The 13,205-nt window shown below is 40.4% G+C and overlaps 1 protein-coding gene across 6 annotated transcripts in view; it reads left to right on the plus strand.

Moving 5' to 3' along the window:
- The first annotated feature begins 1,043 nt into the window (after positions 1–1,043).
- LOC116947763 (zinc finger protein 385D-like) overlaps positions 1,044–13,205 on the plus strand; it is a 140,346-nt gene continuing 128,184 nt past the window's right edge. The window contains exon 1 of one of the 6 annotated variants that reach the window (XM_032963928.2): positions 1,044–1,718. In XM_032963928.2, coding sequence (XP_032819819.1) covers positions 1,418–1,718 — 301 coding nt within the window. In that variant the 5' untranslated portion in view covers positions 1,044–1,417. The remainder of the gene's footprint in view (positions 1,719–13,205) is intronic. The other 5 variants (XM_032963910.2, XM_032963919.2, XM_032963892.2 and 2 more) reach the window with 5 other exon arrangements.

Here is a 13,205-nt window from a genome sequence, read left to right on the forward strand (position 1 = left end):
CAGGGTTACCAAGAGGGACTCTGGTCATATAAATAGGGTATTGTTCATTGGAAGTGTGCTCTGTTTGGGGTTGCATTTAAGTGTGCCGTGAATAGGGGTCCCAATGGGACATGGTGTGTTAGCTGAGTGGGGTGAATTAACATTATTGGAAATTATATTAAAAAAAAACAATTAAAGATATTCCTCCTTGTAATGTACAGCCCTGTGTCATTCCACTGATTAATGAAGGTCTCACCGCAACAAATCAGTCTTGATTCACCATATGAAAAAAATAATAGGTTTTACCCTTTCTGGCAATAAAACAGGTGTTAAGATGTTCAAACGCCAAATAGAAACCCTGTGCAAGGAATCAAGTGTGCATTAACCACACACAGTACTTGTGGTGAACATTAAGGAAAACATCCTCCGATAATATATGCATTGTCTTTGAAACGGATTGGCCTACACCAGAGATAGCCTTCTTTAGGGCCTTGTCTCACCAGTGTCAGACCAGAGAACACCAAAAGGCGAACAGTACAAAGACAATGCACTATCAGAGTATTTATAGCTCGGGGTGAGTAGCTACAAAATGGGACCTTTTTGCCAGTATGAAAGTGTGAAAAAATAAGAATACATTTTACCCTTTCTGGCAATAAAACAGGTGTTAAGATGTTCAAACACCAAATAGAAACTATCTATCTGTGCCAGGAAAGGTGCTGTTAATACTCTTAATGAAGTGGTTTAAAAGTTCTGTAGGCAGCTGTCATGGAGTAGCACACGGTGCGTTCGACAGATCGCTGCCTTGCTGTGGCAAAGAGGCCTGAGTGCCTTTAACTGGATAGGGCAGGGTTTCCCAACTACAGCCCACGCGACCCACAAACACGCTGTCTTCCCGCGGTTGCCAATTTACTCCTCCCGTTCGAATGCAAATTAACTCGTTCCACGCTGCACGCGTTCCACGCTGCGCTCGCATTCGCCCGAGTGCAGCGTGAAACGAGTTGAATATCTTAACACCTGTTTTATTTCCAGAAAGGGTAAAAACCTATTCTTTTTTCATACTTCGATACTGGCAAAAGTGTCCCATTTTGCAATGGCAGAAATGATGTAGGTTACATTACAGCATGGAATATAGTTAATATTAAAGTCTCACATGAATATGTTGCCAGAAATCTTGAGCCAATACGATGGCAAATTATCGAATGCAATTAGGATTATACGTGAGATATTTTCGTAAAAAAAAAACAGAAGAGCACAACTGCGAGAAATCCTGCATACTCCCTGCGCGCCGGCTGCTCGGGTATCATGTGCAAAGGCATCCCGGTGCTAATGGCAGGGAGGCTGAAGGCCGTCTCTGCAGGGGGCAGGGGGCATAGCGGCGGGGAGGGTCCTGTGTGTGACTGACACCCGAGTCGCGCCGTGTGCTCGCCGGGCGTGCTATATGTATGGCACCATCAAAAATCGCATGCGTTCAACCCTGCCGCCGTCGCTGCCACCCCGTGCTTTAATAAGGTGTGGTTGCTTTGGGGCGGCACGGGAGAGAGACGGATCTGTCAGCCTGCTCTCCACCCATCTCCGGCGTGAACAGAGAGACAGCAGCAGTAGAAGGAGGAAGAGGAGTAGGAAGGAGGAGCAGGAGGGGGAGGCGTGCACAGCTCGAGAAGAGGCACTTTTGACACCAGGGTGTGCGAGCACGCGTGACTTGATGGAGAGCTGCAGCGACGCGGAGCGGCCCCTTGAAGGTAGCCGCTCACTTTCCTGGGTTACCCGCACGCACGCACACGCCCGCACTCACAACTGTGCGCGCCCGTTTGCGCGTGCGTACATCGGCAGACACGGTTTGGATGTCTGCTCACACACTCAAGGTGTCATAGATGAGCAATTAACAACACCGCTTTAATTAACGCGAGGCTGAAAGGCACAATTGTCGGTTCACGAATTTTTGCATTTTAACGTAACCTATAGATTTATTTTAACAGGTTAGGGTCCATTGGGATCAATTCCCTTTTTCACGAGGGAAATCTGAGAGAGTGGTTGAAAATGTATATTTCATGTAAATGTTCATGCACTTGAGTGCTTTTAACATTTGGAATGTGGCTATGATACTGATACACATTCCAACAATCCTGAAGAATGCACACATTAGTTTAACTTTTTAATAATGCATTTGGATATTCGTGAATTGTATTGAACTTGGCCCAGCAGACGATTGCCTAGCCTTTTACGGATTCACTAAAGTAATGCAACAGTTGTGTGCAACACTAAAAATTATTTAGTACTGTGTTGTCTATGAAAACAAACAAATTACATCCTCCTTCAGGAAAAAAATTGTTGTGCGTTGGTACGTGGTAGCTTGAATTTCGATAATAGGCAAGTGTGTTTTTGTTATGGCTTCAAAGCAGTGAAGCCTGATACTGGGTGGGGAAATGACAGGTGATGAAAGTTTGTGACTTGTGCATTGGATATTCCATTAAGCGTGTTTAGTGATGTGCGGGTGTGCTTACACATATATTCACTAGAAAACGAAAAAACGCGTTCAATGCTTCAAAGCACAATATCAAACGAGCAGCAATCCAGTGTTAATGCCACCATGTACGTAGGATATTCCTTATATCACAAAATACACTATACACTTCCAAGTTGCATCAGCCTTTGCCAGAAAACTAAGCTTGTTTCTGTGCATATTTTTGATAAGGCAGCGGCGGTTAATGATGGCATTGGGAAAGCGTTTTCACTACACTCCATACCATGCACGTGTTTATATGAAAGTTGCGTCATTCAATTCAAGTGAAGTGCAACTCTTGCCAAAGTTGGTAAGTGCCTGTTTAAAATGAAGTTAATGGCTTTAGCATAGCTCGTGGGAGTAAAAATAGTTCTCTCGAACACAACGTGAATGGGGAGTGCGTTTCATAGCCCGAAGGCGTGCAGCACGCATTAAGGCAGTACTTGCCAACGGGATGATAATTGAGTGCGGGAATGTTTTGTCGAGAATGAGCACTCAGTATCGATGTGTTAAAAGGCAGCAGCACTTTCCCTCTGACATCCCTGATGCGTTTTGTGTATCCGAACATATGTCGGCCACGAGGTTTGATATGAAGAGAGTGAGACAATAGAGTAACTGTACTCTCTATCGAATACGTGGTGCAGTATTTAACTTAACGATCGGGGCTCTGTGGCAGGGCGATGCATCACAACCAAAAAGCTGTAAATTCAAATCCTCGTCGTGGTTTGACTCGCCTCATAATCATCACTCCAGAATATATAAAATAAGTACCATTCTGTGCATGATGCCAATAGTGCTTGTCATATGGAAAGACTGGCCTCCATGATAATGTGGAATATTCCAATGCTGGCTCTGGGCTACGAGTGGAAATAAGCATTACCCCAACACTTGCTTGAGCAGAAGACTCCCGGATGGCTTTTTGGCTATAAACCATTGGTGATAATGAGTTCTGATTCTACAAATTGAACTTATCAACTCAAAATAATGAAATGTGTTTTGTTTTACCTTCGTGCACATTTAATACAAATACTAGCATTATCATAGGTTGTGCTAGTTTAGACTCGCATGAGTTTAAACATTACAAACTAGCCTTTTGCCCGTCCTAGGACGGAAAATTTAATATTTACGAAAGAATTGAGCAGAGTATAATTGTATCTTTGCTCAATGATGTTTATTTACATGTAGTGTAAATAAACATAATTTCTGTTACACAATTTTAGGATTTAAATGAAAATATCATCACGCGTTATTCTACTATTAGATATTAAGCTTATGCAGTACCTACATACATATTCTTAGCTCTTTCGGTAAAGTCACGTTGAAGGGAAACAATAAAATAATAAAATATATATAAAGCAATAAAAATTCTCACGACGTTTCGACCATAATACAAACGGTCATCATCAGGTGTGAAAAACCAACGGCAAGAAACATTTGAAAGAAGTGGCGGTTTCCATTGAATTAATTATTTTAAACAGTGTATTTGTTTATAAAAAAAAACGTTCGCACCACGGACAGCGATTTGGCAATTTATTTAGAGGGACGAGTCCATCTATGTTCTGAAAAGAGGAGGGGGGAGACGAAAAATTAATGTATGCTGTCTGAAAGCCACCGTAAGCGTGAACAATCAATTAAGACCTGAAATGGTTTATCAAATCCTTCCAATGATTGCTAAGCCAGAATCCATCTTCTCGATTGAAATTGTCTCTGTGCTTGTATATGTGGATAGCCTCATGAACGTATCTCTCATGGTAGCCAGATGGCTTACAAAGAACCTCTGTCTTGGAGAAGTCAATGTCATGTGAGCCTACTGAATTATAACAATGATCTGCCATGGCCGAGGTGTTGGTCCTAGCATGTTTAAGGTCTGCTTTGTGTTCACGAATGCAGTCCGAGACATGGCGTTTGGTTTCTCCAATGTAACTACTACCACAGAGGCAACTTAGTTTGTAGACACCAGGGTACTGTATGTCCGGAATCACATCTTTTACAGACGGAACCAGATCACGGATTTTATGTAATGTGTTGAAACGGACCTGGATCTTGTGTTTATTCAAGACCCTGGAGATCTTTTTTGTGATCCCCGCAATGTAGGGTAAAGTGATGGTTTTGAAACGCTCCTCAAGAGGGTCCTTCTTCATGGTTTGAGTGATAGCTTTGCGGATTGTATAGTCGGAGTAACCATTAGCCTTAAGAGCTTGGTGTACGTGCTTGAGTTCACTGCCTATGTGTTCCTGGTCGGATATGCATTGGGCTCTATGGTACAGAGTCTTGATGAGAGAATTCTTCTGTAATGGATGGTGGTGGGAATCCAGTTTCAGATAAGCATCCATATGGGTAGCTTTCCTGTAGACAGAGTGGCTCATTGAACCATCAGGTCTCTTTTTTATTAGGACATCCAAAAAAGGTAGCTTGCCATCTTTTTCGACTTCCATGGTAAATCTGATGGCTGGGTGTATGGAATTGATGTGGTCGAAGAATTGGTCTCGAGCAGGCCAGCCATGTGGCCAGATGACAAAAGTGTCATCCACGTACCTCTTCCATAAGGTTGGGTGCAGAGTGGCAGTCTGGATGGCGTCAGTCTCAAATTTCTCCATGAAAATGTTAGCTATAACCGGAGATAGGGGGGAGCCCATTGGGGTGCCCTCAGTTTGTTTGTAGAAAGTTCCATTCCAAGTGAAGTATGTATTGGTTAAACAGTGTCTCACCAGGGGGGTACCTCAGTGTTTAGTCCTTGATGAACCAAGTCTTCAATGATTGCTATGGTGTCAGGTACAGGAACTTTGGTGAATAAGGAAACTACATCAAAACTGACAAGCAGGTCGTCTGGGAACAGGGACATACCCTTGATTGTCGATACCAGGTGAGTAGAATTTTGTACCGCAGAGGTGGTTTTTCCAGTGAAAGGACGCAGGATTTCAGACAAAAAACGAGCCAGTTTGTAGGTGGGGGAGTTGATAGTAGAGACGATGGGACGAAGGGGTGTATTTACTTTATGTATTTTTGGTAAGCCATCTGGCTACCATGAGAGACTCGTTCATGAGGCTATCCACATATACAAGCACAGAGACAATTTCAATCGAGAAGATGGATTCTGGCTTAGCAATCATTGGAAGGATTTGATAAACCATTTCAGGTCTTAATTGATTGTTCACGCTTACGGTGGCTTTCAGACAGCATACATTCATTTTTTTCGTCTCCCCCTCTTCTTTTCAGAACATAGATGGACTCGTCCTTCTAAATAAACTACCAAATCGCTGCCCGTGGTGCAAACGTTTTTTTATAAATGAATACACCGTTCAAAATAATTAATTAAATGGAAACCGCCACTTTTTTCACATGTTTCTTGCCGTTGGGTTTTCACACCTGATGATGACCGTTTGTATTATGGTCGAAATGTCGTAAGAATTTTTATTGTTTTATATATTTTTTATTATTTTATTGTTTCCCTTCAACGTGACTTTACCGAAAGAGCAAAGAATATGAATTACTGCAGTCACGAAAGCTTTAAATCAAAATGTACCTACATACAGTTAGACTTTCTTTTTAATTACCACATATATTTTATGCATTGGTTTATATGTGAAGTTACATGAATAATCATGATAAACAGGATATGATGAAATTCATAACTATAAAACTACACTACATGGTTTGCCAAAATTTTTACTTGCAGGTCCTTATATGTTTCCAGTTTGGAATCTTTATGGAAACAATATGACAGTAAACTTGTGTAGATGTTGTATTTAATTGAATTTACTTTATACCTTTGTAACTACTATAGCTTCATATTGTACTTTAACTTTCGCCAAGGGAATACATAAATATTAATTGGACAGCTCATATATTGTAGTTAAATATGATCTTCGGCGACAGAATTATTAAATTAAACGAAGTTTATTGGTTTATACTCATCACGATTTGAAGTTTAAATATCTGCAGAATTTTATTATTTCAAAATATTTAATGAGTTGATTGATCATGTGCTGGAAGTGATCTCTAGGGGGTTGATTACGGCAACATAGTGTGTCTTTGCAGCACTTTACTTAGTTTCAGGAGAACCCAGGTTTCATATGAGAAATTGGACACACAATGAGTCACATAATTACCCGTCAATTGCGGCTAACTTTATTCGATCGAGATGAATCTATAAAAGCACTTTTAAGTTAGGCAACCGCTTTCAAAGTTGTGTTAGTACGAACTATTTTCTTTATGCACGGTAGTTTAATACATGATGTAAGAAATATTGCACAGTTCCTTTTCCTGTTATATTTGGTTGTTTACAATTGGATCATGCTACATTTAAAAAATGCGTTGCGAATGATTTAATTTATTCAGCATGACCAGGACAAGTGATGGGTTGTAAAAACCATCAGCTTTTATTTTGTGTTTCATTTTTATTTTACCAAGTAAAGCCGACTGGAGCTATATAATAGCCCTTTTCAGAAGTGACCTGGCTACAAATGATAGCTCAACGAAGTGGCTCATCGTGTGGAAATTTAAAGGAGCCAAATACTCTAAACGCATTTTGATGGTTCTAAATGTAGAGGGAAAAACCAGAAAGACCCGGAGAAAATTCCATGTTACCAAGGGGAGAGCATACAATCACTAAACATACAGGCGTCAGGGTCGGGGTCGAACACACGACCTCCTGCATACCAGGCAAGGTAGTTAACATCTCACCACCGTGGCATCCACATATATATTTTGTATATATAGAAATATTCTAAGTGCAGATGAATCCCCCAGGTAAATTTTACAAATGAGTCTATCCCGGTCTCTTGAATTCCCACGTGATGAAGCAAAATAAACTTAAATTTTGATGAATAACACGAGCATTTTGGTTGGTGGCAGAGTGAAAAATGAACTCATTGTGAGTCACAAACGCGACCCGATACTGAGCGTCTTGAAACTAGGATTCAAGCCCATGGTCTTGTTTTCCTAGGGCTCTGTACATGATTGATGATTGTGGTTGAGTGTTTTGCACAAGCAGCTATGCCAAGTAGGCGTGTTTATTGTTTGTAACTGTTTATTGTTTGTAACTATTTTACAAGTCGAAGCTTCTGAGCCACATCTTCTATATATTAGATGCTGATGCTCATTTGTAAACTCTAATATTGTATCTTTAAATAGAGTTTTTTTTGTTATATTTACACACGTTTCTCGAAACATGGAATGGGTTGGGTGTGTTTGGTTGTACTGTATTATAAACGAGATATGTAAAATGTGCTTTTGTAGGAAGTTTACATTCCTTTAGATAGTGCTTTATATACATGGGCTAGAAAAAATACAATGTAAACATGACCTGTCACCCTGCTAAGCAGAAACAGCAATAACGTTTAATTATGGCTGGGTCTCTACATGTAAACAAATGGCTGTGTGTGTTCACACCACCAATAAACTGTATGAAAGCAGTCATTTAATGTTTTTGAGAAAACTGGCACTAAATGCAGTCTTAAGAAGTGGCTGGTATTGAGCGAAACTGAAGACGCTTACTTACTTCAAGCACAGTTACTTTAATGAGTTGGGTGAGAGTTAAGTTACCCTTTCCATTGGCAAGGATTCACTGGGAGCCACTCCACAGGCCTGTTAGTATACACACATGTCATGTGAACGCTCCTTTGTAAATGTTAACGTGTGTGCATTGTGCATTGACGCTCTAGAAGAAAGGTTTTACCAAACATTACGTGTTACAGTGTAGATACAACGAGGGCATAATTTCTCACTGAATCATTTATGGGTTGCTGATAGACTGGAGTAGGAAAGTGAATAGTAGCCAGAACCAAAGCGAGAGATATACTTGATGTGGTTTGACAGGCATTTTAATTTTCTGTGGTTCACCGACCCTGACACACCCTTCTGAAATAAAGTCCCCGATGTACTCCTCTAATTTCCATTGGAGATCACAAATTCAACAATTGCGTTACGCCCACTGAAACTATATTCCATTAATGGGTAACGACATTTTCTCATAAATTTCTGCACCCGCCTTAATATATACAATACAAACACAAACAAGAGGCATCGTATTTATTGTTAGGGAACATTACAAAATAGACAAGCAGACAATGCCTGATGCGTCTATCACTCCACAGGATCCTCTCTTTAAGATATAGATGGACTAGTCCTGGGCAAACTGCCAATCGCTGCGCGTGACGCCAACGTTTTTTATGAATAAATAAATGCGCCGTTTTTTTAAATACATTTATGCAAACCGACACACCTGATGATGACCGTTTGAGTTATGGTCGAAACGTCGTGAGAATTTTTTATTGTTTTATATATATTTTGTTATTTTGTTGTTTCTCTTCAACGTGACTTTACCGAAAAAACTAAGAATATGAATTACTGCAGTCACGAAAGCTTTAAATCAAAAAATAATTGTGTTGTTGTGAAGAGTATATAAAACAAAATAGCTAAGCAGACAATGTGTCCTTCAATGTCTGCTATTTATATTCTGTATTAAAATCGGAGACAATGTCCCCTAATTATGTTCTCCAAAACAATGCAAATTAGTTTGTAAGTAGGCCTGTGCAAGATGCATCTCTTGTAGACGGGACCCAGAATCATAATCAGAATATTGATTTACACCGGAGGAATCCGATGAGCTATAAAGCTTTTTTCCACAGATATCCAGTAGGGGCAGGTCAGAACGTTACAACAGCGAACAATACAAAAACTCGATAGGATGCAACAATACAATCCACTCATTACGGAATGCCAACCAATTGCGAAAATGCATTCGAGCAGATGGCCACCTTGAAGATGGAACCATGAGATCAGCTCACGTGCAGGAGCGAGGTGGGTTGTGGCATCGATGGACCGTGAGGGATGGCGATGGTGTGAGGGGGCCTTCATTCAGCAGGGGATAGATCATGGCTGATGGTGATATTAATGTTTTCCGTTGTGTGTATTCTTATTCTGACATGTGTTAAATATGAACACGTGATTAAATTGAATGCTACAGGACTGTTGACGTGTTTGTTTCACACCTGATGACGGTTGCTTGTGTTGCGATCGAAATGCTGTGATCTATTATTTTTTCTACCTACGTGACTGTACCAAAAGAACCAAAGAGTATTTAAAATACTACATATGTCTAACGAACATTTATGTGGGAAATAATATATTAGCACGCTGATATGGCTAATAAAATAAAATAACTTCTTCTCTGTGATTTGTATCAGGTCATTAATTGTAATCGTTGTAGACTTTTTTTTAAAACATGCAGTACAGTAGTTGCAGACACAGCCACGCTCCACTGCATTTCCATTTCATGGCCATTATCCAGACCACCACCATCAAGATGCATTTGGAGGAGTGGACTAATGAAAGCAGGATGATGTGCAAACAAGGCAGCCCTTTTTCAACAGAATATACAAACCGTGGGCGCAGTCTTCTAATTCTGAAAACTTGAATGCGGATAAAGGAAAAAATGTGCAAAGTCGTACATTTTCCGGTACAGAAGCGCATGTGTGTTAGTTGACAGACGCAGCCCTGTGCTTGTAGACTGTGTTATAGTGGCAGGGCTGAGGGGCAGACAACATCCAAGGAACTGCAGACGTGGCGGATGAGAGATTTGGGGAGGGCTTTTAGCCCATGAGCCAAAGGGGGTTGGGTTGGTACCCTCTGGAGTGGCAATTGCTACTCTTATGCACCCTTTGCAGAAATATTAGCAAATATATTATCGTGTCATATATACACACATACATTTAATTATAATCTCTATCAAGCATACTATGGATGTTTGAGTATAAACTATGGTACATACTATATCACCATTATTTAATAATACAATTCTCATAAAAAAAACTAGCCTCGTCGCCTTGCTGTCATACATCTTTGTGATTTAGAAGAAAACAATAATTTATGACCATTTACCACCGTTTATGGTACCAATAAGACATTTTTGAGCCAAGGGCTACTTGGAAATTCCTTTGTTTGCTGCCACCTTGATGTGCTTTGTCCTGCTTATATTAAATTATTTACCCTGTTTTGTGAACCGCACTGAAGGCTATTGCTCCCACCATAGCACATATTTAAGCTATTTCACATAAAAGTGTAGTGAGTCCAACCGAGTCGCAGACTTTGTCCTTTAGTAGCAACACTTTTATTGTAACATCAACCCGTTAGCACAAAGGGGTAACGGCCCCTTCACCAGATACAGCCTAGGGTGGTGATTACCCAGCTAACTACTCTATATGTAGGAGTTACAGCTACGAAGGGTCAGACCCTCACTCGGGTCCCACTCAATTTACAATTTAACAATCTTTGAAATAGTGTATTCAACCAGACCATGCGTTAATTGTGTTTTAACCGACCGTCTGTGTTGCTTTACATAGTTTCCAAAATTTTGCTAAACCCTGTTTGATTTAGTGTGATGCTCCGTCTCTCTGTATCCCCTGGTATATCTGTGCTAATTCCTTCTACTTAAGGTCTGTATATATATCTGCGGTTATGTTTCCTCTACCTGATGATGATTGCTTGTGTTTAATCGAAACATCGTATATTATGTAATTTTATATTTTTTCTTATTTCTATGTGACTTTACCGAAAAAAACAAAGATTACATGTCTTAGCAAGCAATTATGTTAATAGTGCCACATTGATCAGTTCTACCCTAACACTGCAGGGTATATACTATATTTAGATTTTAACTGTAACTTAAAGTGTCTTGTTTAATATTTTTTAACCACATGTGGTTATAGTCTTTAAAATCACAGGAAAGTCAATTTGGAGAACATGTTTCCTTAGCAAGGATGGCTTAAAAAATGAAAGGAAATATACCTCAGCGCATCGGGTAGAGGTGTTCAGAGTTGTCTGTGATAAACCGTTAAAGATATTTTTAAAATAAAAAGTGACAGAGTAAGTATAGCATGTGGCATTTCCCATTGCCTTTGATCAAGTCACTTGCGATGCATCTAATCTCCTGAGATCTCAGAAGTTACGTTTGACCCTGGATAGTCTTTAGACGTGCAATTAACAAACATAAAACAAGGGTTTTCAGGCACTGCGAGGCTGCAAGATGGGCAGCAGAGGGCAGTGCAGCATGATCCATTGTTGTACTGTACTATGTACCAAGTCTATTTTCCCGACCTTCACCAACCAACACTGAAGTATGGTCATATATCCCTCGTGACATATGCAACATGGGGAGAGCCTCATCTCGCAGAAGAGTGACACAAAGGCTGTCCATGTACAAGTACACATTAACCATTTGATACATGTCGTATGAATTCAATGCCACATGCATTACTATTTTAAGTAGATAGCATGAATGCTAAATATAACCAGATGACATGTATTATATTAAACCCCATGTTTGGTCAAAATCTTATTGAAGTGTTAGAATAACTAAATTAGTAACTACCTTGGCTGAATATATTTCAGAGTGAAATCACATCCTGCAAAAACTATCACGTGATGCTCAGCCATGGCGTGAATCATGTGTCATCTCGGAAAGAGATGTTGTCTTTTAAAAACGTCTGCGAAACTTTGCATGGAGGTATCATGACAAGTTGTAATCATTATCCGTTCAATGGAAGGTTACAAGAAAGGAGCCGAATGAATTTTGGGTAACCAGTCTCTTGCTGCCATTTGACGCTGCTGCCTACAATGATTACGATTTATTATTTCAATAATCACCATCACCAGTTGAAGTGAATACAAGGAATGAGCAGATAATTTCTGGAACCCATTGGGGTAATTGCATGGGTTTCAGAGAGGAAGCCACAGTGAAGAAAACACGGATGTTAAGTCGCTCCAGCTCTTACTGCTCCATTTCACCCCCTGTGCTTGCTTTATGTCATCACGCTGTCTAAAAGCATGATAGTCTTAAGAATGCCCTTTGACAATAAATTCATGCTTTTGTTAATGAATGTGTTAATTGACAGTCTTACAATACAAAATTATATGAATTATCAAACCTTGTGAGAGTCTTGCGACGACATGACCATCATATCATAAATGTCCTGTCACTTGATTGTACCAGTTATATTTAAAGGACTGTCTTGGAGATTAACCCTAACTTTTTCAGAAAGGATTTACGATACTAACCATCACTGCTCCATTGTCATTTTTTCTCTGTGGCGCTGCAAACGTGAATTACCAGTGGCATTGTGTAAGCAGCTCTATCACTTTCAGCACGAGTTGGAGGGCAGCGAGTGTTTCCCGGGAACCCTGCTGGTACTGTCAGCAGCTGGCTGAGCTTCTGCTGATTTGTGGTTTTCCCCAAGCGTGGTGCTGAGTGGCATCTGCACTTTGTAAGTGTCCGTGATGGATGCCGGCCAGTCCAGCTCCATGGGTGTTAAAGGGCTGGGGCGCAATTGCAGTGTGACCAGCAGAAAGTGGCTGGGGTTTCAGGTACCATTGGTGGTGAGTGGGCACGAAAGGAAAGGCTAATAATGTGTCACCTTTTGGTACATTGTGTGCGGTTATTCAGTAGGTCTTCATCATGTGCAATTATAAAGGAACACGCAGGTCACTAAGAAATGGCGTCTGAATCCAATGTTGTGTCTGAGGCTTGAGGCATTTTTATATTACATATTCCTTCTGGCAAAGTGATATGTATGCATCCATTAGCATTAAAACAGTGAACTCTAACAGTGACTATTAAAATCAGGAGATTAAGTCATTCAGATGCGTGTGTCGGCACCATCGTTCAGAGCGACATAAACCAGAGGAGACGTAGCCGGAGTGTAGAGGCATCGCCTCTGCTTATGGGTTA

This window comes from Petromyzon marinus, chromosome 2, assembly GCF_048934315.1.
Source record: "Petromyzon marinus isolate PM22_M1 ecotype Great Lakes invasive population chromosome 2, UKy_Petmar_22M1.pri1.0, whole genome shotgun sequence".
NCBI lineage: Eukaryota > Metazoa > Chordata > Hyperoartia > Petromyzontiformes > Petromyzontidae > Petromyzon > Petromyzon marinus.